General features: G+C 46.8%; 1 protein-coding gene across 4 annotated transcripts in view; it reads left to right on the forward strand.

Moving 5' to 3' along the window:
• Positions 1–298: 298 nt before the first annotated feature.
• Positions 299–25513, forward strand: part of MOK (MOK protein kinase) — a 51707-nt gene continuing 26492 nt past the window's right edge. For 2 of the 4 annotated variants that reach the window (XM_044230352.1, XM_044230353.1), the window contains exons 1-2: positions 299–468; positions 21156–21270. In XM_044230352.1, the coding sequence (XP_044086287.1) occupies positions 462–468; positions 21156–21270 (122 nt within the window). In that variant the 5' untranslated portion in view covers positions 299–461. Of the gene's footprint in view, positions 469–21155; positions 21271–25513 lie in introns of those variants that run through there. The other 2 variants (XM_044230354.1, XM_044230356.1) reach the window with 2 other exon arrangements.

A 25513-nucleotide genomic window follows, 5' to 3' on the forward strand; every position in this document is an offset into this window, starting at 1 on the left:
TACCTAGTGCGTCCCCAGCCTAGTTAAAGCTCCACGGTCGTTCTGGCATGCGGTCTCAAATGGCTGAATTCGCACGCAGGATGGGGATAGCGATTCCGGAGGGAGGCCTGCACTCCTCAAAGGCCGGGAGCGGTTCGGAAAAGCGGCAGGGGCGGTTGCTCAGCCACCAGACCGAGGAGGCGGGTCGCAGTGCGCACGCGTACGCGTAGGGCCGAGGGATGCGGCCGTGGCGTCTCGCGCACGCGCGGGCGGCAGCCTCGAGGCGTCCGGCACCTGACGGTTGCTAGGGCGACAGGGATACAACATGGCGGCCGCAGCCTAACGCTTTCTGTCGGGGGCCGGCGCGGAGGTCCTAGTTCCGGACCCTGCTTCAGAGGAGTGGAAGCAGGCGGCCGTCCTTTCCGGCCCTTTCTTCTCCGTCCGGTGTCGGCAACGGCTTGTCGTCGGCTTCCGTATCCAGGATGAAGAGTGAGCGGGGCCAGGAGGGGCTGGAGGGGCCGGGCCCCGTCACGCCTGTGCGGCCACTCGGAGGGTCGGGGTGGGGGGGCCGCCGCGGGTGGGGACCCCCAGCCTCCCTGGGCGGTCGAAGATGGTGCCCACGGGGTTCGGGGTGGATGTGGGGGCGCTGGGGTTTCCAGCGTCCTCCCGAGTCCCTCTCCTCGCCCCCCACCCCCGCATAGTTTAGTACAAGGTTATGTTACAAGTTTGAGGGTTTTGTTGTTGTTGTTGTTGTTTTAAAATGCTGGATTGAAACCGAGATTCTTCGACATTCGGCAGTGAGGTAGTGAGCGGTTACTGTGCGGCTTCCGGCTTTTTCCTGACATCGGTTCGGGGAGCAGCTGGGAGGAAAGCTGGGCTGTTTTGTTTTTTGGATCAAGCCGTTCTTATGGGAACCAGTAAAACACTGTTTTTATGGGAACTATTTTTACAGGGATTTTGAGACAACCTTTTGGTGAAGTGAGTGTTGCTGGGAAGTTGGGAAAGGAGATGGTCGTCCTAGGAAATGTGTGACGGGTACAAAATTTACCTGTACTTGGATTTGTGGACTATTGGGCAGTTCAAATGCATCCAACTGGAATGGGCTAGAACTTTTCCCCCCCTGTGGAAAGATTAAATTTTATTAGATACAGTTACAATGTAAAATTTGCCTTGAATGCGGAGTATCAGTTAGTGATTGGTTGTGGCACAAATTGTGGAACAAAGATATTTAAAATAATTAATTCATCTCATTCGCCCTTTACAAGACATTCTCTTTTTCTTTTCTTGTGGTAGATATTGTTTACATGTTTATCTTTTTCACTAATGCACCCAAAGCTGTAGTTAGAATACAGGCCTACAAAAGGCTTTACACTTTTACTTGTAGTGTGGACTTGTATACACATATATTTTTTACTCTGTTCCTTTTTTCCTTTCCAGCTCTTTATTTTGAAAAATTTTGAATCTACATGAAAGTTGCAAGAAGGATTCACTGAATATTTATAAACCTTTCACTTAGATGCACGTTTTGGCTTTTGTTTGTGTGCTTACTCATTTGCGCGCTCTAAATCACGTACAGTATTTACTTCCGCCTAATTTTTGAGAGTTAGTAGTGGACACCAGTGCCTTTCACCGCTTTCAGCAAGTATCTGCTAAGAACAGAGACGTTCTCCTACATAATCACAGTACGAATAATGTGTTGGGATAGCATGGTTGTCCAAAATGCAGCCTATGTTTCAAATTTTCTTAGTTATCCCAGTAATATCCATTATAGGTGTTTTTATTTTTCCAGAATCCAATCAGAAATCACAAATTGCATTTGGTTGTCCTATCTCTTTGGTCTCCTTTAATCTGGCACAGTGTCCTGCCTTATGTGTCTTTCTTGACTTTTTTAAAGAATTCAGGCTGTGTATCTTTCGATTTGGATTTGTCTGATTGTTTCCTTATGAGTAGCTTAAATATTTTGGTCAAGACTATGTCAGAGGGGGTGTTGGGTGCCTATCAGTGTGTCCGATCTAGAGTCTGATGTCAGCCTGATGTCAGCATGTCTCAGTTTTGTTTAAGTTAGGTTTGATCATTCCATTTATTCACCTTTGCCTCAAAACCTTTCCTGCTCCTTTCCTAGAGGCAACCACTCTTACGATTTCTTTTACATTTGTATGTTTGTATATATAAATGTGTATCTATATATTTACATAGAAGCATATGTAAATGTGTATTTAACCCCCCCTTTTATTTTTATTTTTTTAAAGAATTTATTTATTTACTTGACAGAGAGACAGCGAGAGAGGGAATACAAGCAGGGGGAATGGAGAGGGAGAAGCAAACTCTCCCCTGAGTAGGGAGCCCCATGTAGGACTTGATTCAGTCCCAGGACCCTGGGACCATGACCTGAGCCGAAGGCAAACGCTTAATGACTGAGCCACCCAGGTGCCCCTATGTGTTTATTTATTTTTTTTTTTTTAAAGATTTTATTTATTTATTTGACAGAGAGAGAGAGATCACAAGCAGGCGGAGAGTCAGGCAGAGAGAGAGAGAGAGAAGCAGGCTCCCGCCAAGCAAAGAGCCCGATGCGGGGCTCGATCCCAGGACACTGAGATCATGACCTGAGCCGAAGGCAGTGGCCTAATCCACTGAGCCACCCAGGCGCCCCTATGTGTTTATTTTTTAAAGATTTTTCTTTTTAAGTAATCTCCACACCCAACGAGGGGCTCAAACTCACAATCCTGGATTAAGAGTCCCGTTCACAATCCTGAGATTAAGAGTCCCGTTCACAATCCTGAGATTAAGAGCCCCGTGCTGGGCTGACCGAGCCAGCCAGGGGCCCCATCCCCCCTAATGTTAGCACTGCATGTTGTATATTGTAACAAAATACAATACATATTATAAACAAATATTGTTTTATATGTATATATATATATATGTATATATATATATATCTAGTAGGTATTATTCAATATGTTCTTTTAGATGGGCCCTTTTGGTAGTTTTCAATTAGTTGGTTTAGTGATACATCTTTATTCTGCCTTCTACCCTAAAATCCAGTCTGAGAATTGGCGGGGAGGGGGGCTATTGTCACCCAGGTGTGAGTCCTGATCAGTTAAATGTTTAGCAAATATTTAACAGTGGAGAAAATATTCCGGAACAGGAGGTCACAGAGACAGAGCTGTGGAAATAGAATGAATAGAAAAAGCGAGTAAGGGGGAAAATGGACTCCTAGCTTGGGGTCAAAGAGTGGGGGCAGAAATATCAGCTTATCATGCTGGTCTTTATCTTACGGTTTTCTAGGTGTATATTCTACTTTATTTTCCAGACATTGCCCACGTGTTCAGGGACATATTAATCATTGATCCCCTCCTCCCTTTTGTTTTGCATCATAGGCAGTTGTCGGGAGGAGGGAGAAACTCAGTGAAGCTGTTGAGAGCATGGGCTTTAAAGCCAGGCAGACATGGCGACCTCCTGTAGGATACTGACCTTTCTTAAACTGGTTTTCTGGTTATTATTGTTTCCCAACAAATCACCCCCAACGTAGTGGCTTAACATAACATCTTAATCTCTCTCAAGATTCTGTGGGTAGCCTGGATTCAACTAGGCAGGCTTCACTTAGAGTCTCTCATACACTCGCAGTCAGATTCTGGCTGGGCTGGAGTCCTCCCAAAAGTTTCTTGGGCACCTGGGTCGCTCCGTTGGTTAAGTGTCTGCCTTTAGCTCAGGTCATGAATTCAGGGTCCTGGGATCGAGCTGCGCATCGGGCTCCCTGCTCAGCAGGAAGCCTGCTTCTCCCTCTCCCACTCCCCCTTCCTCTGTTCCCTCTCTCACTGTCTCCCTGTCAATAAAAAAAACCCAAAAACTTTCTCACTCACATGCCTGGCGATTGATGCTGGCTGCCCACTGGGACCGTGGCCTGGCCTGGCAGCCAGAACACTACTGTTTCTCATGGCTCGGCCTTCCTCCCAGGGTGGCAGTTGGGTTCTGAGGATCAGCATTCCAAGGTGGGAGATGGAAGCAGCATTACCTTCTCTGATCTCGTGTCAGAAGTGTCAGTGTGTTTCCCGCATCCCCCAGATTGGAGGATAGATAACGCGGGTCCCACCTCTTGATGGGGGAGTGGCAAAGACCATTCTAAGATGAGTGTGAGGGCTGGGATATCTAGCAGCTGCCCTCTTGTGAAAGTAAAATCTTCCAGGGCACTTGGGTGGCTTAGTCGGTTAAGTGTCCAACTCTTGATTTTGGCTCAGGTCACGGTCTCAGAGTCGTGGGATGGAGCCCCGTCTCAGACTCCGCACTGTGAGTGATGGAGCCTGATTAAGACTCCCTCTCTCCCTCTCAAAAAAAAAAAAGAAAAAAAAGGAACAGGCATAATAATACCTATTTTATAGGAGTGTGTCAAAGATTAAATGAGCAACTGTGTAAAGCTCATAGCCTAGCGTCTGGTTTAGTGGTAAATTATAAGTGAATTATTATTTTCTATCCCAGTGGATGGAAGGTGGGGGTATAGAAGGAGAAAGAATGACAGATCCCTGCTTTGAAAAAAATCTACCCTTATCTAACCCAGTGGGAGTGCCAACTTTTTTACTGTCTGAACTTTTTAATGGATTACTCAAAACATACCTATAAAAAGAGAAAAAATCCTACACATTCTGAAGGCATCACAGTTTCCAATTATATCACAGAGAATTTTTTAAATTATGTGTTGTCACTGCAGAGGTTTAAACTTTGTGTGTCTCATAAATGCATTTTTATAGACTCAGAGTCGCAAGGTACTGCAAATAATCTTGTTTTATTCTTTCTCCCTAGTGTGCATCTCACCTTTGGTTTTTATAAATATATGCATCAACTAGCAACTTTTTCTCTTTATATTAAAACAAAATTAAGTAAAAGTAATACTGGCTTTGTGATAAATTGAAACAGTGACAGGGCCAATCCTGGTTAACATTTTCCCAGATGTGGGGTGCCTGGGTGGCTCAGTCAGTTAAGCGTCTGACTCTCAGTTTTGGCTAGGGTCACCATCGCTGGGTTGTGGGACTGAGGCCCAGATCAGACTCTGCAGTCCGTGGGGAATGCTTGAGATCCTCTCTCTCCCTTTCCCTCTGCTTCTCCCCCTGATCCCTGTGTGCTCTGGCTCTCTCTCAAATAAAATCTTTTTAAATAGATACATTTTCTTATGTGTACTCCCATAAATTTTCTGAGCACATTCTGTGTGTGTACATATATATATACATAGGTGTGGGGTGTGTGTGTGTGTGTGTCTATGCATGAATATGTATTTGTCCCGTAAACAGATTCCCCAAACTGTATGGGATTCTATTAAATATGTTGCACTGTAACTTGCTGAATTCTTCAATAAAGGTGTTCAAACATAGATTTTTTTTTTTTTTAGTTATTCTTCACGTTTGTCAGGAGTTAACATTCCTAGCAGTGGATTTACTTCATTAAAGCATGTAATTTTTTAAAAAAGATTTTATTTATTTATTTATTTGTCAGAGAGAGAGAAAGAGAACACAAGCAGGCAGAGCTGCAAGCAGAGGCAGAGAAAGAAGCAAGCTCCCCGCTGAGCAAGGAGCCCAATGTGGGACTCGATCCCAGGACCCTGGGATCATGACCTGAGCCGAAGGCAGCGGCTTAACCAACTGAGCCACCCAGGCATCCCAAAGCATGTAATTTAAATGAAAAATTTTTGTCAGTTATTAATAACTCTATGTCCTTTTGTGTTTCATGATGTTTGGTAATTTGGGTCACAATTTTCCTCCCTACACCAAGTAATTAATTGGGTACAGCCATCTTCATCGAAGGTTCTTGACCTTGTTTTATTTATTTTATTTATTTAAGATTTTATTTCTTCGATAGAGAGGGAGATAATGAGAGAGAGAGCACAAGCAGGTGCAGTACCAGGCTGAGGGAGAGAGAGAGAAGCAGGCTCCCCACTGAGCAAGGAGCCAGGTGTGGGACTCGACCCCAGGACCCCAGGGAACATGACCTGAACCCAAGGCAGACACTTAACCAACCGAGCCACCCAGGTGCCTTGTTTTAGTAATTTGGTTTGAATTATTTAGTTTCTCAAAGAGAATTAAGATTAGAGCCTGAATCCTCTTCCTCCTAACTCTGGTTGAGAGTGTCCTCCGTAATTAACCTCCCCCAATACTTTTCATCCCTCCACTGGTGAAGTCCCATAGTTTATGCCTATCACCTGCCTAGATTAAGATCTTTTAAAAAAATTTTATTTATTTGGGGGGGCCAGGGAGAGAGGGAGAGAGAGAGAAAGAGAGAGAAAGCACAAGCAGGGGCGGGGGCAGAGGGAGAGGCAGGCTCCCTGCTGAGCTGGGGCTCCATCCATGACCTGAGCAGAGGCACGACACCTTTGGTTAAGATCTTTAGAAGCAGTCCTCAAATACAAATGTTTGGATTTGGGCATTACAAGTGTTCCTTTTCACAAAAAGTGAATTTGGCCTCCATTTTCATGCATTAAATAGGGCTTAAATTCCACTTGAAGAAGACTTGGTTTATTAAAAATGAATAGACTATTAAGTAATGCAAAGAGTCTTGTTTACCTTCCTCTTTCTACCCTTTCATACAGCTATATTATTTAACTCCTGTTTGTCCTTGAGTCTGGGTGGGTTTGGGGTTTTTTTGGGGGGGGGTGACTCTTTATTTTGTCTATTCCCCGTAATGTGGTGCAGGATTTTTGTTTTGATTTGTTTTTCACTAGCACAGTTCTGTACCCTTCTTAGCTGTGTGTGTGCTTAGTGTAATTCTTAACGTTCCTCATCTGACTTTAAAGGCATGTGAAAATATGCCAGATCCCGTTGGAGAGAATAGGAAGTTATTTTCCTAGGTGTTTTTTCATAAGGGTGTTTCTCTTTTTCTCTCCCCTAACTTTCATTCTTGTTTTATACCCAGCCCTTCTGCCTATTGAAAGAGTCGTTAGGGAAATAAGTGCTCCTTTATCCACCATGGCCATTTCCAGAGCCCCAGCTGGGTTAATCACTTGCTGGTTATGATGGTGTGGAGCCAGCCAGGGATGCTGGCACACATGGGGAGTTTCTGCTTAAACCACTTCGAAGTGTATGGTTTGACTGGTGTGGTTTTGGTTGTTTTTTAAGTAAGTCTGCCTGTCTGTGATGAAACACAAATTAGGATGTATTGTGTAAAATTTCTCTTCTCCAGGTGCCTGGGTGGCTCAGTTGATTAAGCATCTGCCTTTGGCTTAGGTCATGTTCCTGGGGTCCTGGGATCGAGTCCCACATTTGGCTCCTGGCTCAGCGGGGAGCCTGCTTCTCCCTCTCCCTACTACTCTATCTACTTGTGCTCTCTCTCTCTGTGTATCAAATAAGTAAATAAAAATTCTTTAAAAAAATAAAATAAAATTTCTCTTCTCTTCTCAAACTGAATTCCTCAGTCCATAGCCCAGCTTTCAGTAACTGCCTTTCATCCCTCCCATGAACTTATGTCTGTCTCCCTTAAAACTGCTGTTATAGTATCTAGACAGTTCATTTTGAGCTCATGTTTCTGTTGGTGATTAGCCCATGTGTTAACTGATTTCTTAAAGCTCCTGATAGCGTCCATACCCACACACATTTAAGGTAATGTTTATTCATTGTGGACATTGAAAAATATAGAAAAGAATAATGAGGAGGACTAAAGTCATTGCTAATCCTACCCAGACATAGATACTTTAAGGTATTTTACATATTTTGAGCTCCTGGGTGACTCAGTTCATTAAGCGTCTAACTCTTGATTTCTGCTTGTCATGATCTCAGGATCATGAGATTGGCCCCTGCATCAGGCTCCGGGCTTAGTGAGGAGCCTGCTTGAGATTCTCTCTCTCCTTCTGTCCCTCCCTCACCCCCGTGTGCTCATTCTCTCTCCCTCTCAAATAAATAAATAAATCTTTAAAAAATATTTTATGGGGGCACCTGGGTAGCTCAGTCAGTTAAGTGTTCGACTCTTGGTTTCAGCTCAGGTCATGATCTCAGGGTCCTGGGACTGAGCCCTATGTCAGGCTCTGCACTTAGCGTGGGGTCCGCTTGTTTCTCTCTCCCTCTCCCTCTGCCCCTCCCACTTGTGCTCTTGCTTTAAAATAAGTCAATAAATCTTTTAAAAAAGAAAGTATTTTATGTATTTATACCCATTCCCTTTCTTTTTATTTATTTATTTATTTAGACTTTTTTTTTTTTTTTTTTTATCTGACAGAGATCACAAGTAGGCAGAGAGGCAGGCAGAGAGAGAGGAGGAAGCAGGCCCCCTGCAGAACAGAGAGCCCAATGCGGGGCTCGATCCCAGGACCCTGGGATCATGACCTGAGCCGAAGGCAGAGGCTTAACCCACTGAGCCACCCAGGCGCCCCCCCATTCCTTTTCTTGCATGTATGTGTATTTGTGTGATTGTTAACCATCTTTTTCCCACTTAAATTATAGGTGAACATTTTCCTATATCATTACATATTATTTGAAAGAATGATTTTTTTTAAAAGATTTTATTTATTTATTTGACAGACAGAGATCACAAGCAGGCAGAGAGGCAGGCAGAGAGGCAGGCAGAGAGAGAGAGGGGGGGGAAGCAGGCTCCCTGCTGAGCAGAGAGCCCAATGCAGGGCGTGATCCCAGGACCCTGGGATCATGACACGAGCTGAAGGCAAAGGCTTAACCCACTGAGCCAGGCACCCTGAAAGAATAATTTTAATGGCTACATAATATTTCAGCTTGTGGTTGAAACTATTATTAGATCATTCCTTGATGTTAGGTATTTAAGCTGGTTTGTACAGTAAGTGGATAGTTTGCTTTATAAGAAACCTCCAGACTGGTTTCTAAAGCGCCTATACCATTTTCTGTCCCCATTATCCATGTATGAGAGATCTGCTGAGTCTACATCTTCACTAGCTCTTGGCATTTTCAGTGTTTCAATTTTAGCCATTCTAGTGGAGGTGCTTTAACAAGTTTTAAGAGCTGGTTGTTCCCACTTGGTTAAACCACCCTCTCATGTTGTAAAAGGCACGAAGTTACAGCTCAGCGTAGGCGACATCAGGGAATATTGAGTGACCAGCTCGCCAGATGGACTGGCAGTACCAGAAGTCTGAAAGTTATCAGATCAGGAGAGACCAAGCAGTACTCTGGTCATTGATTATGAGGGGTAAGCCACCAGCAACTGGAGTTTGTGTTTTCACTGTTCCTCACCCCAAAGAATGTGTCCCTATATCGTTGGCAGCAGGGTTCCCAAATTCTGCCTTTCGGGACCTTGTTAGCTTTTGAAAAGGATCTGTTGCCAAGGTCAGTGCTCTGGTAAGTGCATCAATGTGACTTCATCCGCATCCTCTTGGCAGTGTTCTGCTCCTGGGGGATAGCAGTGGTAGTGTAGTCGGGAAATGGCTTCTGGAGTCCAACTGCCTGCTTTTAAAGCCCTGCCCTGCTGTTTATTGATGTGACCTTGAGCAGGCTGCTTAACCTCATTTGTAAGATAGGGCTGATGGGGTACCCTGTTGCGTGGGATTGTTGAAATGATTAAGTGTAAAATGGTGCCTGACTCCTAGTACTCAGAGCTTGGTGTTTAATAAACACCATTCTCTTGTAAAAGGGATCTTGGAGAAATGGCTGATCCTCAGACTGAGACAGGAAATACACAGGATTCTGTAGTACCAGGAAGTAAGAAAATACAAAAAAACAAACCCTTTATTGATGGGGCATGTCAGAGGGACACAGGAACAATTGTGAATGAGCTCCCAGTGGCCAAACCTGGAACAATTTAAGCAACAAAATAAAATAGTATTGGATAATCCCAAAGTATAAAATAAATATCAATGGGTTCATATAATATAAATGATTAATTAGAATAGACAAACTTCTCATATAGAGAAGTTTATATATATAGAAGAATTCCAAAGGGGCGCCTGGGTGGCTCGTGGGTTAAGCCTCTGCCTTCGGCTCAGGTCATGGTCTCAGGGTCCTGGGATCGAGCCCCTGATCGGGTTCTCTGCTCAGCGGGGAGCCTGCTTTCCCCTCTCTCTCTGCCTACTTGTGATCTCTCTCTCTCTGTGTCAAATGAATAAATAAAATGTTTAAAAAAAAAAGGAATTCCAAATAATTTAAATGGATGCTCTCTCCTCACAGGAATATTATTTCCCACTCAAAGTGCAGAATATGTGTGGTAAATTTTCCCAAAGAGTACAGTATAGAAGGGGGGAGGGAAAAAGTCACTTTACAGGGGAGAAACCTTACAAGACCTCAGCCTGTTGATTGAGGTCAACGTCAATGGTGACAAGCCACGCTGATGACATGGGCCTCGATATGATGTGCCAATATGGCACAACAGTACTCTGGTCTTCTTCCCCAAACCCATAACCTGAGTCTAATGATGAAGATGATGACAGATTCCAGTACAAGGACATCTTAGAAAATACCCGACCATTGACTTCAAAACTGTCCATGTCACAAACCCAAGGAAGGTCTGAGGAACTGTTGCAGCCATGAGGGGACTAAGGATGTAGGATGACTAGCTGTAAAGCAGTGTCCTAGATGGGATCCTGGGACAGAAGAGGATATTGGATAAAAACTGAGTAATCTGCATAAAGCATGAACTTTAGTTAATAAGAATGTGTTGAGGACCCCTGGCTGTCTCAGTCGATAAAGGGTGCGACTCTTGATCTCGGGGTTGGAAGTTTGAGTTCCACGTTGGGTGTAGAGATTGCTTAAAAAATAAAATCTTTAAAAGAAATAATGTATCAGTATGGGCTCATTAATTATGACAAATATAAGCTGTTAATAGTAGGTGAGGGGCACCTGGGGGGGCTCAGTGGGTTAAGCCTCTGCCTTCGGCTCAGGTCATGATCCCAGGGTCCTGGGATCAAGCCCTGAATCAGGCTCTCTGCTCGGCAGGGAGCCTGCTGCCCCCCGCCCCCCGCCTGCCTCTCTGTCCACTTGTGATCTCTCTCTCTCTCTCTCTCTGTCAAATAAATAAATAAAGTCTTTAAAAAAACAGTAGGTGAAACTGGATATGAGATATATGGGGATTTCTATATTATCTGTGGATTTTTCTGTAAATCTAAGACTATTCTAAGGTTAAAAGTTTATTTTTAAAAATGGTGCTTGTGTTGGAGAGGATGTGGAGAAAGGGGAACCCTCTTACACTGTTGGTGGGAATGCAAGTTGGTGCAGCCACTTTGGAAAACAGTGTGGAGACTCAATAGAGCTTCCCTGTGACCCTGTAATTACACTACTGGGTCTTTTCCCCAAAGATATAGATGTAGTGAAAAGAAGGTCCATCTGTACCTGAATGTTCATAGCAGCAATGGCCACAATAGCCAAACTCTGGAAAGAACCGAGATGCCCTTCAGCGGACAAATGGATAAGGAAGATGTGGTCCATATATACAATGGAGTATGAAGCCTCCATCAGAAAGGATGAATACCCAACTTTTGTAGCAACATGGACGGGACTGGAAGAGATTATGCTGAGTGAAATGAGTCAAGCAGAGAGAGTCAATCATCATATGGTTTCACTTACTTGTGGAGCATAAGGAGTAACATGGAGGACATCGGGAGATGGAGAGGAGGGGGGAGTTAGGGGAAATCGGAGGGGGAGGTGAGCCATGAGAGACTGCGGACTCTGAGAAACAAACTAAGGGTTTTGGAGGGCAGGGGGCTTAGGGGTTGGGTGAGCCTGGTGGTGGGTATTGTGGAGGACACGTATTGCATGGAGCACTGAGTGTGGTGCATAAACAGTGAATTCTGGAACACTGAAAAGAAATTAAAAAAAAAAAAAACAGGGATTGTGAGAATGAAAAAAGAATGGTGTGTGACATATGGTAACAGCACAGCAGTGGTAGCTGTGATCACCTAACTTGGTTTTGTTTGTTTTTTGTGTTTCCGGGGATCTGCCTGTGGGTAAGGCTGAATTTACCTTATGCATCCTTTCTTGGCATGTGATTGGGGAAAACATATCCTAAAATACAGCTTATTGAAGGACTATAAAACTTCTAGAAGATAATTTAAGCAGTCTTCTGGTCACTTTATCCTCCTCATCCTTTTCATCTCACTGTTGCATTTATATGGATGGTCTGACTTGGGAAAGGAAGTATCTAAGAGACAAGAGGTCCCTCTCAATGGGATTGGAGATACCCAATATTTAAAGATTCATTTGTTTTGAATGTGAGGACGCACACATGCACGGGTGGGGTGGGGAGATGTGAGAGGCAGAGGGAGAGGAAGAGAGAAACTTTAGTGGACTCTGCTGAGTGCAGAGCCTTGCCTGAGGCTGGATCCCACAACCCTGAAATCAGGACCTGAGCCGAAACCACGAATCTGATGCTTAAGCAAGTGTGTCACCTGGGCGCCCTGGGGATACTCAGCATAAAGATGGAGATGAATAGAAAAGGATTGGTTGCCCGCTTGTCAATAGTCAAAATTTGTGATTCCCTTGTCAGTGGTGTTCCTCCCACCCTATGTGTCCGGGGGACTATAGGGATATTCTATAGGGACTATAGGGATATTATAGTAAGGCACATGACCAGGCATTTTCTCGGATTCATTTGTTGAGTGCACAGGGCACAAAGAGAACAGATTGTAGACCTTCCCCTTTAAGGGGTTTCGGGCCTTCCTGGGAGAATTGCGAAGTGGAACGTGAGCCCTTCTGTAACAGAGGAGCAGGTGCCTACAGAATGAGGGAAAAACATCTGTTTTAAGGCCCACTAGGTGGGTCCCAGCAGATTAGAATCTAAAGCACCATGTGCTCAATAATATACACGGGCACTTACTAGTTTGACCTTTATTTTTTATTGTTTAAAGATTTTATTTATTTTAGATAGCACACAAGCAGGAGGGGGACAGGGAGAGAGAATCTGAAGCAAACTCCACGCTAAGTGCAGAGCCCGACGTGGGGCTCGATCCCACAAACCTGAGATCACAAGCTGAGCCAAAACCAAGAGTCGGATGCTTGACTGCACCACCAGGCGTCCCTAACCTGACCTTAATATTACCTACACACAAGTGTGTGGCCCTCCCTCTCTTTTATTGAAGAAAAGGACCCAACGTTAGGGACATGAGGAACATACTGTAAGTCTTCCAGGTGAGGGTTATGTCTTACTGCTCTCTGTGTCCGCAGCGCGTGGCACCGTGCCTGGTGCGTAGCAGATGCCAAATAAATCCACATCCACAGGAGGTGGTCGTACCTCCAGGATGTTTGACTCATTTAGGCTGAAGTGTGAATAAATAGCGTTGGGGAAGAGGGTTCCCAAGACCACGCCTAGTTTCTGTGATTTGCTAGGATGACTCACAGGACTCAGGATCTGGTTTTACTCAGAGCTATGATTTACTATAGTGAGAGGACATACAGCAAGATGAAGAAGGAAAAAGGTTCGTGTAGCAAAGTCCAGAGGACAGAGATAGAGACAGAGAGAGAACATGAGCGGGGAGGGGTGGGGAGAAGCAGACTCCTCATGAGTTAGGGAGCCCGCCTTGGGGCTCAACCCCAGGACATGTGGCGATCATGGGTTCACGACCCCTAAGGGAATAGTCTTAAAATAATAATACCCTGTTGCCCGAAACGTGCCTTGTTTTTCTGGTCGTTTGTTTCTGTCTTGGTGTAATCTAATGGCAGGGCCAAGGTGACCTTTGAACAACACAGGTTTAACTGTGGGTCCGCTTATATATAAAGTGAACACACCCGTGTTACTACCAGTAACTACTGCACTACCAGCATCCTGGGAGTCCCCTTGGGTCCGTTCCAGTGACACTACCTCCCAAGGGTAACCAGTGTTCTCACTTTCCGTGCCAGAAATTTGTCTGTTTGAATATCTTTATTGAGATATAATTTACATACTATAAAGTTCACCCATTTGAAATGTACAGTGCAGTGATTTTAGGTATTTTTACTGAGTTGTGCAACAGCCATCGTGCGATTCTGTGATAGTGTTTTCATTGTCCCCAGGAGGCATCTGTCCCCATTAGCAGTCACTCCCCATTCCTCACCACCCTTCAACCCAGGAACCCCTAATCTACTCCTTGTGCATATGGATTTGCCTCTTCAGACCATTCCATATAAATAGCTTTTTTTTTTTTTTTTGAGATTATTTATTTATTTATTTATTTGACAGACAGAGATCACAAGTAGACAGAGAGGCAGACAGAGAGAGAGGGGGAAGCAGGCTCCCCGCTGAGCAGAGAGCCCGATCTCGATCCCAGGACTCTGAGATCATGACCTGAGCCGAAGGCAGCGGCTTTAACCCACTGAGCCACCCAGGCGCATATAAATAGCTTTTTGTGTCTGGCTTCTCTCATACTGTTTTTAAGGTTCGTGCATGATGTAGCTTGTGCAGCTTGTGTAGCTTGATGTAGCTTGTGTCAGGATGTCATCCCTCCTACGGCTGCATAATACTTCCCTTTGTGGATAGACCGTGCTTTGTCGATCGGTTCATTAGCTGGTGGACATTTGGGTTGCTTCTCCTTCGGCTGCTAGGAATAATGCTTCTGTGAGCATTTGTGAACGGGTTATTGTTTGGATGTAAATGACCATTTCTCTTGAGTATATACTTAGAAGTAGAATTGGTGGGTCACAGAGTAACTCTGTTTAACATCGTGAAGAATTGCTGAACAGTTTTGCACAGTGGCCACACCATTTTCCGCTCCCGCCAGCCATGGGCCCCCCTTCTGCACATCCTCGCCAACACGTGTTAGCTTACATTTTGATTCTGGCTGTTCTAGTGGGTGTGAAGTGGTATCTTACGTTTTGTTATTTTAAATTTTCTCATAAATTATTTTTATTTCATGGATTGCCATTTGCTTTAAGATGGTATTAAACAAAATGCTTAGTTTCTAATTTCATAATCCATTTTCCTTAAAGGAACCATGAGAAAAACATCACATTATCCCTTAAATTGTTCTTAATTGATTATTTCTTTGAAAAAGCAATACCAGTACGAAGTATAACTTTAAAAGAGCACGGATGGTCATATGGGGAAAAGTGGGGCTCCTTTCTGCTCCTGTCCCCAGCCATCTAGATTTCCTCCCCTGAGGTGACCACGGTTGGCGCTTTCTTATGTTCCTTCCAGTTCCTTCTGTGTGTAGATGAGCATACGTGTGTCTGTGGGTTTTAGTTTTTTATTGCTGCTGTAATAAATTGTCTCAAAGTCAATGGCTTAAAAAAACACAAATTTATTATATTAGAGTTCTAGAGGTCAGAAGTCTGAAAGGCATCTCACTGGGCTAAAATCAAGTTGTTGGCAGGGCTGTGTTCCAGCTTCTAGAGGCCACATGTGTTCCTACACTTCTAGCCCTTCCACATCTTCTAGTCTGACTCTGTCCTCTCTGCCGTCTCCTGCTGCTTGTAAGGACCTTGTCACTACAAGGCCTACCTGCTAAGTTTAGGATCATTTTCTTATTTTAAGGTCAGCTCATTGGCACCCTTAACATTTCCTTCTGCTGTCTTAATTCCCTCTTGTCATGCAGCCTAACATTCATAATTTCCAGGGACCTGGAAACTGTTGGGAGGCCGTTCTGCTGGATACTGTGGGTATACTTTTCTGTCTTTCCTTTTTTTTTTTTTTTTAACAAAAGTTAACATAGTTGACATGCTATTCCTTAATTTGTCTTTTTTAATAATATATCTGAAAAGGTTCTTCTGTGTCAGAAGTTACAGAGCTACCATATTCCTTATATCTGCTATAAACAGTCCTTTGTACGGCATTTTCATAGTTGACTTAGCCATTTTTTTATAGTGTTTTTTCAGGTGCTAGAGTTTTATGTGTTTATGTAGTCAAGCAGATCAGTCTTTTCAAAACTTTTTTTTTTAAGATTTTTATTTATCTATTTGACAGACAGAGATCACAAGTAGGCAGAGAGGCAGGCAGAGAGAGGAGGAAGCAGGCTCCCTGCTGAGCAGAGAGCCCGACGTGGGCCTCGATCCCAGGACCCCGAGATCATGACCTGAGCCGAAGGCAGAGGCTTTAACCCACTGAGCCACCCAGGCGCCCCAGATCAGTCTTTTCAGAGCGAGTGCTACTGTTGTTAAACTTAGAAAATATTTACCTTTAATGGAAAAAAAAGTTTTCCTTAGATTAAAAAAATACTGGTTATGTTCTGTTTGTATCTTGGGGCTGCTGCAACAAATTGCCACAAGTTTGGGGACTTAATACAACAGACATGTATTCTCTCCCAGTTCTGGAGGCCAGAAGTCTGAAATCAAGGTGTCAGCAGGACTGTGCTCTCTCAGATCCTTCCTCCCCCGTTCCAGCTTCCAGAGGCTTCTGGCGCTCTGCGTCTGTCTTCACATGGCCTCCTCTTCTATGTGTGTGTCTCTCTCCCTTTTTTTATTGTTGTGAAAAACAATGACATGAGCTCTACCCTCTTAATAAACCCTTAAGTGTATAGTATTGCTAAATGTGCATGTTATTGTACAACAAACCTCTAGAACTTTTTTTACCCAGCATGACTAAAACTCCATACCTGCTGAATCACAATTCCTCAGGCCCTGGCAACCACTGTTCTGCTCTCTCTCTGTGTCTTTTATAAGGACTTGCCATTGGATCACTTGGGTAATCCAGAATGTTCTCATTTCAACATCCTTCACTTAATTATACCTGCAGAGACCTTCCAAATAAGGTAACAGTCACAGGCGCCAGGGGTTAGGAAGAAGGCCTATCTATTTAGGGTATTCTCAGTGCTTTCTAGCTCCCTCCTTAGAAGTCCTCTTTTGAAAATAAATTTTTGTGAGCAGCTTAAACAATTGTTTCTTCAGTCTTCCCCTGCACGAGTTGCTGAACGTCTCCCAAATGCACAGCAGTCACAGGTCCTTATTTCCTCCCGCGGTAGCCATTATGGCATGGTGGCGGTGTGTGGCATTTTGAATGGTAATAACATGGGGAGATGCTGTTCTTGGGAGAAGCATTTTTTCCAATTTCTACAAATACGTAATTACAAATAGGATTTTCTCATCTCATGTGGCCTGAAGCTAAGATATTTGAAAATGTGCACTGAAATTGTTATTTTGAGGAAGATTGAAAGGTAGCAGTGAAGTCAGTATGACATAGATAGGAACTTACAGGCAAGAACAATACCATACCATGTACGGTCTCAGTAAAAGTGGCTGCCATGAGTATTAGCCCTGTAATGAGCTGTTGGGGAAGCACTTTGCTCTGTGCCCTGAGCTTCCCTGCAAGTTCTCGTATGCCACATGGCAGAGTTTATCCGTCTCTGAGCTGCTCGCCCAAGAAGGGCTGGGCCACTGGCCCTGGGTTTCTCTCCGGTAAAGCAGGCGCTTGCATGTACACATGTCATCTGGGCCCATCGTGTCACCACCATGAGACTTTGGCTCTACTGTGAGTCATGAGGTCCTTCGTCTCTGATGCAAGACGCTGTGTCTTCCGCCAGTTCTCGTGAAACAGGAGCCGGCTAATTTGGTAACTTATAAGTAAGTAAAATCTCAGGGAGAAGTTTGTTCTGAAAAATTAGGCACAGGCTGAATTTTTGTAACTAAAGTCACTGAATATTGAATGACAAGATGATTTTTTTTTTTTTTTGAAGTGAACTCCATGCCCAGCATGGAGCCCAGTGTGGGGCTTGAACTCACGACTCTGATATCAAGACCTGAGCTGGGATCAAGGGTTATAGGCTCCACTGACCGAGCCAGCCAGGCGCCCCCAAAAGATGACTTTTCTGTGAAATCTTATAAATACAAATTCTCAAAAGTCTCTCATTGCTTCTGTTTTATGACATGATATTTATATATCAGGTATATTAGGGTAATGCTCCCGAGGTGCTATAACAGATACATAAAACCCCGAGTTTCCAGTGCTTTCACAAGAGAGGTGTTTTTCACGCTCACGTCAAGTCCTATGTGGGTGCTCCCCCTCGGGAGTCTTTCCTGGTAGCCTTTCCATCATCTCTATCTGCTAAGGTTTCCCGGGGGCTCATTTCTCTCCTGGCTGCTCAGAGGGGTGTGAGCTTGTGTGGGGCGGGGGGTCGCATGGGGGAGGTTTGGTTTTTCCTTTTTTCTGCCTGCTGTCTTGCTGTGCGCTGTGGCTGCCGCAGCAACTGCCATTTCCTCTGCTTTTATTTTGTTATTCTGACTTTTTATTATGGACAGCTTCAAGCATGCCAGAGGTAGAGAAAATAATACAGTGAGCCCTCCTGTGTACCATTACCTAGTTTCTACAGTGATGACATTTTGCCGTTCTTATCCCTGCCTGGAGTCTATAGTTTTTATTGTTGCTTTTTAATAAAATGGTGCTGTCATTATGGAAAATATCTAACTTAGGTGAGGAGACACTGGTAACCTTACCCCTCAGAGAGAGCACTAAATGTATTGTCTTAAAGGGAATAATATTCTGTGTCTGGTTTTTTTTTTTTTTTTTTTTTTTTGAGAGAAAGAGAAAGATAGAGAGGGAGAGGGCAGGGGAGGGCAGAGGGAAAGAAATTCTCAAGTAGCTTGACATGGGGCTCCATTCCACCACCCTGAGATCACGACCCAAGCCAAAACCAAGAGTCTGACATTTGATGGACTGAGCCGCCCAGGCACCCCTAATCTGGGTCATTCTTTTAAATATATTCAATATATTCCATTATATGGATAAACTGTATGTAATTTATCTAGTTCCACATGGGGGGGCAACAGTTTTTCCCTATTAATATAATGTTGAACTGACATCCTCGTGTCATACCTACTTGAGCAAGTGTTTTTCTCCACTTGGAATTGCTGTGTCAGAGGGTATGAATGTCTTACAGATGGAACGGGTATGTCAGACTGCCCTCCAAGTGACTGTCCCCATGTACATGTTCAGCAGTGGCCAGTGGGAACGTACAGGAGCATTTTATTTTTTATTCATTTTATCTATTTATTTATTTTAAAAGATTGTTTATTTATTTATTTATTTGACAGACAGAGATCACAAGTAGGCAAAGAGGCAGGCAGAAAGAGAGGAGAAAGCAGGCTCCCCGCCTCACAGAGAGCCCGATGCCGGGCTCGATCCCAGGACCCTGGGATCATGACCTGAGCAGAAGGCAGAGGCTTTAACCCACTGAGCCACCCAGGCACCCCCACAGGAGCATTTTAAAGCAAATCTCACACACCTTATCATTTTACCTGGCAGTACTTCAGTATGTCTTGCTAATAGAGAAATTTTTTCATTTTTATACATATTTCTAAGAAACATTATTACTTCTAAAAAAAAATAGTATCTTTTATCACTGGTTTGTTCAAATCAGAGCTCATGTGGGCATTACAGATGTGTCCTATCCAAGATAGGTGTTGGAGGGGGCGGCCTCCTTTGGGGCTGTGCTGTTGTACAAGTCTGCTCTGTGCTCGTGTAGGTCTGGGACCCAGAGGTGGCGGGGCTTTTTGTGGTCCAGGTCTGTTTAACAGGTTTGTGATCTGTTTGCTTCTGGTCAGCTCCACACTCCTGGTTCTTTCCTAGACACAGTTCGAAAGGCTGCCCTGTTTCTTTTGGGCCTTGCATTCTGTGTCTCGTCCCGATCTCCGGGCCCTCCCTTCAAGCTCCCCCAAATCAGTGCCTGGCCGGGGTGGGGAGTAGCTGCCTTTCTGTGATCTTGGTGCCACGCTGAACCCTTTGTGCAACTGGGAAGTCTCACATACTGCTTCTGTCAACATATTTTACTATCTTACTCTTCTCTTACTTGGACTGAAGAAAATTTTTCAACCCAGTAAGACTTTTTCCTTTTGGGTTTTTCTCGTTCCTTCCATCTCTGCTTGAAAAGTAGCATTTGTGCGCTGAGCTCGTTGTCTGGAACCCTTTTGCCCAGGCAGTCAGTAGTCAACATGCCCCACCTCCCTGGCCCTTCCCACTGCTTTCCAGAGGCCTGCAGGCTGGGGAGACACTGCTCCATGCCAGGCAGCAGTCACCGCAGGAGGGACTTGGGTCCTCGGCATGGCACGCCAGACTCCCCAGCACCCTAGCCTGCTGTCTGCCACCTGACTATATTTCTTACATTTTTTGTTCCCGGCATCTTGGCTCAAGATCCTCGTTCCTACACCTGTCAGGGTTTGGTCTGAGAAACAGCCACTGCCCTAGGGACTTCAGACAGCATGGCATTTAATGTAGTGAATCGGCGGCTATGAAGCTGTCATCTGAGCCGGAGTGGCAATGGTGGCGGTGGCAGCAAAGCCAGCGAAGCAGCTGGCTGCTTTCCCAAAGTCAGGAAATGCAAAACGCCAGGAGCCGGCCACAGATCAGCTGGGCCTTCCTCAGGACCCCGAGGTTGACATTCAGGGGAAGGTTGGGGAAGGTTCAGAGGCTGCTGGTGGAGACCACGCCTCCACAGAGCCCGAGCTCGAGTGCTCCTGCTAGAGAGTTCCAGCCCGCCTCGCCACTCAGGTCATCTGCTTTCCGCTCCGACGGGCGCGCGGAGCCTTTGCCGGCGGGCGGGGTCCGGGCGGGGAGCTTCCCCCGCTGTTCGTGGGGGAGCACAGCGCGGGAGGAGACGCTGCTCACTGCCCATACACAACCTAGCTGCCTATTTTTTCCCCAATGTGTGAAAGTCCTGTTCACTTTTTCCCCAGTTGTACCGAGAGACAGTGGGCACGCGTCGCTGTGTGAGGGTAAGACGGCAGCAGGACGGTTTGGTTCACGCAGATGGAGAAATGATGACCACGACGCGTTCAGCTACCGCCCATCCTCTCGGGCAAATACAATCAAAAGGAAAAAGGAAACAAAATTTTCTCATGATGGGCACTCTTGGGACTCTTCTCTGAACTAAACTGTCCTATATGTCATGCGGCGGGTGTTAGCTGTGGTCGGTCACCTTGTGGCATGTTCCATCCCCGGTACTTCCTTCTCTCGGAACTGGAAGTTTGGCCCCATTGACCCTCTTCTGCAGTTCCCCCTGCTGGCAGCTTCCCTTGAGCCGAGGGGAGCCCCGAATCTTAGAAAGTAGGCAAGTAGGCGTAGGGGCGCCTGGGCGGCTCAGGTCACGACCCCAGAGCCCCCAGATCGAGTCCCGCATCGGGCTCCCAGCTCCTGGGGAGTCTGCTTCTCCCTCTGACCTTCTCCCCTCTCATGCTCTCTCTTACTTGCTCTCTCTCTCTCGAATAAATAAATAAAAATTATTTTTAAAATAAGAAACATGGAGTAACAGTCCTCGGGGTGCCGGCGTGGGGTTACCGTCTGGGTGAAAGAGCCACGGTCTGGACCCGAGCACAGTCCCCGCACACACAGCGGTTATCCCTGTGGCTGTTTTGTTCTAGGCTATAAAGCAGTTGGCAAAATCGGAGAGGGGACGTTTTCCGAGGTGACGAAGATGCAGAGCCTGAGGGACGGAGGCTACTACGCCTGCAAACAGATGAAGCAGCGCTTCGAAAGGTAGGCGGGCGGGCCGCGTGCGCCGCCTGGTCGCGGCAGGGTTACAGCAGGAAGGGCCTCTCGTCGTGGCAGGAAACACGTATTCATGTGACAACGCGTGACACGCAGTCCGCGACCTCCGGGCAGAGGAGTGGGGCTGACCAGGTTCTGGAACCGCTCGTGTGTGGGATTTCACTCGCTTCCGGAAACAGTGATAGTCATGAGGACGGTGACGGTCATGATGACGGTTACGTCCGGGCTTACTGCAGTGTCCGCGGTCAGCGGCCACAGAACATGTCATTGTCCCCGCGGGCCTCCCTTCACGCAGCCGCTGTGCTCCTGGAACGTGCACGTGGGGCCCTTCGTCCCGCACCCGCAGTCAGCGTGGGGGAGGCGCTTTTGAGCTCCCTAACTGTGCGGCTGTTACTATGCGGAAGCGGCTTCGGGGCGGGGCGGGGCACTTCGTCCCGGGGGGCGGGGCGGGGGGCAGGCGCCGCCGTGGAGAGGGCGCTCCGCGGAGCGTGCGGAGGCTCTGGCCCTCAGAGCGTCTCCTCATGCCCTCGGCCTCGCAGCTGCTTCCCCGGGCGGCAAGAGTTGGGCGCCGCGTGGCGAGGAAGCTCTGTCAGGATAAGGAGGCGGATGCTGGCCTCGCGGCAGCGGGAAGCTCTCAGCAGGCAGGCGTGACGCTCGGCCTGTGACGACCCAGGAATCGGAGTCTCTCAGCGGTGGCCGCTGCTTGTAAGACACCACAGGCGCCCGCCACGTGGCCCACAGCCCGCGCCGCGCTCGTCAACACCTTGACGTCAGCCTCTTCGCGCCACACAGCGTTCGTCAGATCGGAAGGGGGCGCGGGGCCCTCGGTCACGTCAGAGAGCACGGACGACAGACGTGTCCCCTCCTGACCCCCCACGGGGTGTCTGCGGCCCCCCTGCTGGCTTGCACACGAGCAGAGGCGCTTAGAGATCCGAAGCGGCGCGACAGTCGTGGCCGCAGCTCCCGAGGCCGGCACAGCCCAATTGGGATCCGGATCTCACAGGGCCGGGACCGCCCTCCGCCGCGGCGTCTTCGGCCTCGCCTCTGGGCCCCGCTTCTCCGTCCGCGCTCGCTGGGCCCGTTTCTCCCTGCGCCCCTCCGGCCGCGGCAGCTCTACCGGCCTGCGGCGGCCGTTCGCCGGGGGCCTCCCGAGCCGCGGGCCGAAGAGCGCGCCCGCCGGGACCGCCGCCGGCCCAGGCTGGCCGGGAAGGGACTTGGAGCGGCGGGACGGGACGGGCACCCCGGGAGGGGCCCGGCCTCCCCCGTCAGCTTCCACCGTCGCGGCCAGGGGCGGACGCACCGACAGACGGCAGGGCTTGCTGTCGTGACGTGAAGAGTGGCCGGGACAGACGCCGGCAGACGCGACGCGCCTCCGGGCTGGACCGGCCGTCCGAGGGGCTTGTTGCGGTCGTGCTGGCCCGCGGCGCGCCTCAGGGAGGTGGAGGCGCCCGGACACAGAAAGGTTTGCGTCAGAGAAGCAGCCCTCTGAGGGGCCGGGACGCCCAGTTTTAGCCGGAGAACTACCGTCTTGTGACGGCGGCTCCGCGGGACAAGCTGGTCTCCTACGCGACGTGCTTTCCACGGTGCGCGACGGGGTCGCCTCTGCCGGCCCCACAGGCCGCGGGTCTCCTTACCGCGAGGTGCCCGAGCGTCACGCGGGGAACGAACAGAGAGGCGGGCCTGGCGGGCGCGGGCAGGCGGGCAGCGGCTCCCGCCGTCCTCCCGAGCGAGTTCAGAAACAGTTAGTGCTCTTTGTCCTCACTGACAAGGTGGTTGATTAGGGGCGCCTGGGTGGCTCAGTCGGTTAGGCAGCTGCCTTGGGCTCGTGTCATGATCTCAGGGTCCTGGGATCGAGCCCCACACCCGGCTCTCTGCTCAGTGGGGAGCCTGCTTCCCCCTCTCTCTGCCTCTGTCTGCGGCTCTGCCTGCTTGTGCTCTCTCTCTCTCTATCTCTGACATAAATAAATAAATAAAATCTAGGGGCGCCTGGGTGGCTCAGTGGGTTAAAGCCTCTGCCTTCGGCTCAGGTCATGATCCCAGAGTCCGGGGATCGAGTCCCGCATCGGGCTCTCTGCTCAGTAGGGAGCCTGCTTCTCCCTCTCTCTCTGCCTGCCTCTCTGCCTACTTGTGATCTCTGTCTGTAAAATAAATAAATAAAATCTTTAAAAAAAAATAAAGTAAAAAAAAATCTAAAAATGTGGTTGATTAGAACACCTGTTTTTCTTTTAAAAACTCAGAATAAGTAAAGGTTTTTAATAAAATACCGCTGAATCAGAGTTACTTTTTATTTTGTTCATTTTCTTAGTTAGTGATCGCTACACCCAACGTGGGGCTTGAACTCAGGACCCCAAGATCAAGAGTCTGATGCTCCATGGACAGAGCCAGCCAGGCATCCCAGTGTTGCCTTTTTTTTTTTTTTTTTAAGATTTTATTTATTTATTTGACAGAGATCACAAGTAGGCAGAGAGGAAGGCAGAGAGAGAGGAGGAAGCAGGCTCCCTGCTGAGCAGAGAGCCCGAGGTGGGACTCGATTCCAGGACCCTGGGATCATGACCTGAGCTGAAGGCAGAGGCTTTAACCCACTGAGCCACCCAGGCGCCCCCCAGTGTTGCTTTTTTTTTTAAAGTTTGTGTACGTTTAGGGGATTATCAAGGCTTTAGCTTCTGTTGTATAAATCATAATTTCAGGTATTGGCTTTACTTGAAAGGAAGTACACTTACTCTGGGCTGGTGGAATTTTGTCGCTGTTTGATGTATGGAGTCAGCGATAGAGTCTTGAGCTGGTTTTGACAGGTATCTGCCAGCCACATAATCCAAACCTGACAGCAACTGGGTTTTGCGTTTATTCTTGTGAGTCCTAATTTGCTCTTGATACATATGTTCACAACTAGTGGAGATTACGACCCAGTACTGTCATAATTTAATCATTGTTCCGCTTAGATTATCCCAGCTGTGGCTTTGGAGGCTCTTTCAGGTTGGCTCCTGTGTTCTGTTGATATGCTCCATCCTTTTTCTTTTCCTTTCCTTCTTTAACGCTTTAATTTTTGGCACCACAAAATTCTCTAGGCTCATCTTGTATTTTTCCTGCCCCTAGAACCATCCATTTCTCTAAGGAGCCCTGGTTCCTTTTACTGGAGAAAGGTATTTAGAAAACAAGATCTTGGCACCAGATGTGCTCATTGCTCTTGGAATGTCGATCCCCCTAGACTCAGCAGACAGAACTAATCTGTACACTAGTCTGTATGTACACACATCTCTCTCTCTCTCTTTCTCTCTCTACCCTCCCTTCTATCTTTTCAAATAACCATGAGTCCATACTGACAAATAAATGAGTGAATAAATAAATTGGGATGAGGGGACAATTCTTCCTTTCAGAAAAAATTCCAATTAATAAATATAGAAAGAATGATGGAAATAGAAAATCATCATTAGAATAACAGTAATAATTTCTTCAGGGAGGATAAGCTGATGGATACTAAAATTAGTAGGTGATAGGATGCCTGGGTGGCTCAGTGGGTTAAGCAAATGCCTTCGGCTCAGGTCATGATTCCAGGGTCCTGGGATCAAGTCCTGCATCAGGCTCCCTGCACAGTGGGAAGTCTGCTTCTCCCTCTGCCTGCTGCTCCCCCTGCTTGTGCTCTCTCTCTCTGACAAATAAATAAATAAAATCTTAAATAAAATAAGTAGATGAAACTTAATAAGAACAGGATTTCTGGGCGCCTGGGTGGCTCAGTGGGTTAAGCCGCTGCCTTCGGCTCAGGTCATGATCCCAGGGTCCTGGGATCGAGTCCTGCATCGGGCTCTCTGCTCAGCGGGGAGCCTGCTTCCTCCTCTCTCTCTGCCTGCCTCTCTGCCTACTTGTGATCTCTCTCTGTCAAATAAATAAATAAAATCTTTAAAAAAAAAAAAAAAAAAGAACAGGATTTCTGCAGAGCCTCAAATGAGTTCCCCCCCTAACTGTTCATTAATTACTATGGTGGTTTTAACATATGTCCACACATGGTTTGGTATTCCTTCCTTCAGGAGATGGGGCTTAATTTCCTGGCCCTTGAATATGGACTGCACTTGCTTCTAAGGGATAGAAAGTAGGGAGGGAAGGATAGTAACTTTAGAGTGAAAAACCTGGAAGATACCACCTTAACTAAATGGTTAACATCGTCAGTCGTAAGACATATTGATACCACGTACTTTCTGATATAATGGGTTTGAAAGAGCAAGCATATTACCTCCAT

The sequence above is a fragment of the Neovison vison genome, chromosome 13, assembly GCF_020171115.1.
Source record: "Neovison vison isolate M4711 chromosome 13, ASM_NN_V1, whole genome shotgun sequence".
Taxonomy (NCBI): domain Eukaryota; kingdom Metazoa; phylum Chordata; class Mammalia; order Carnivora; family Mustelidae; genus Neogale; species Neogale vison.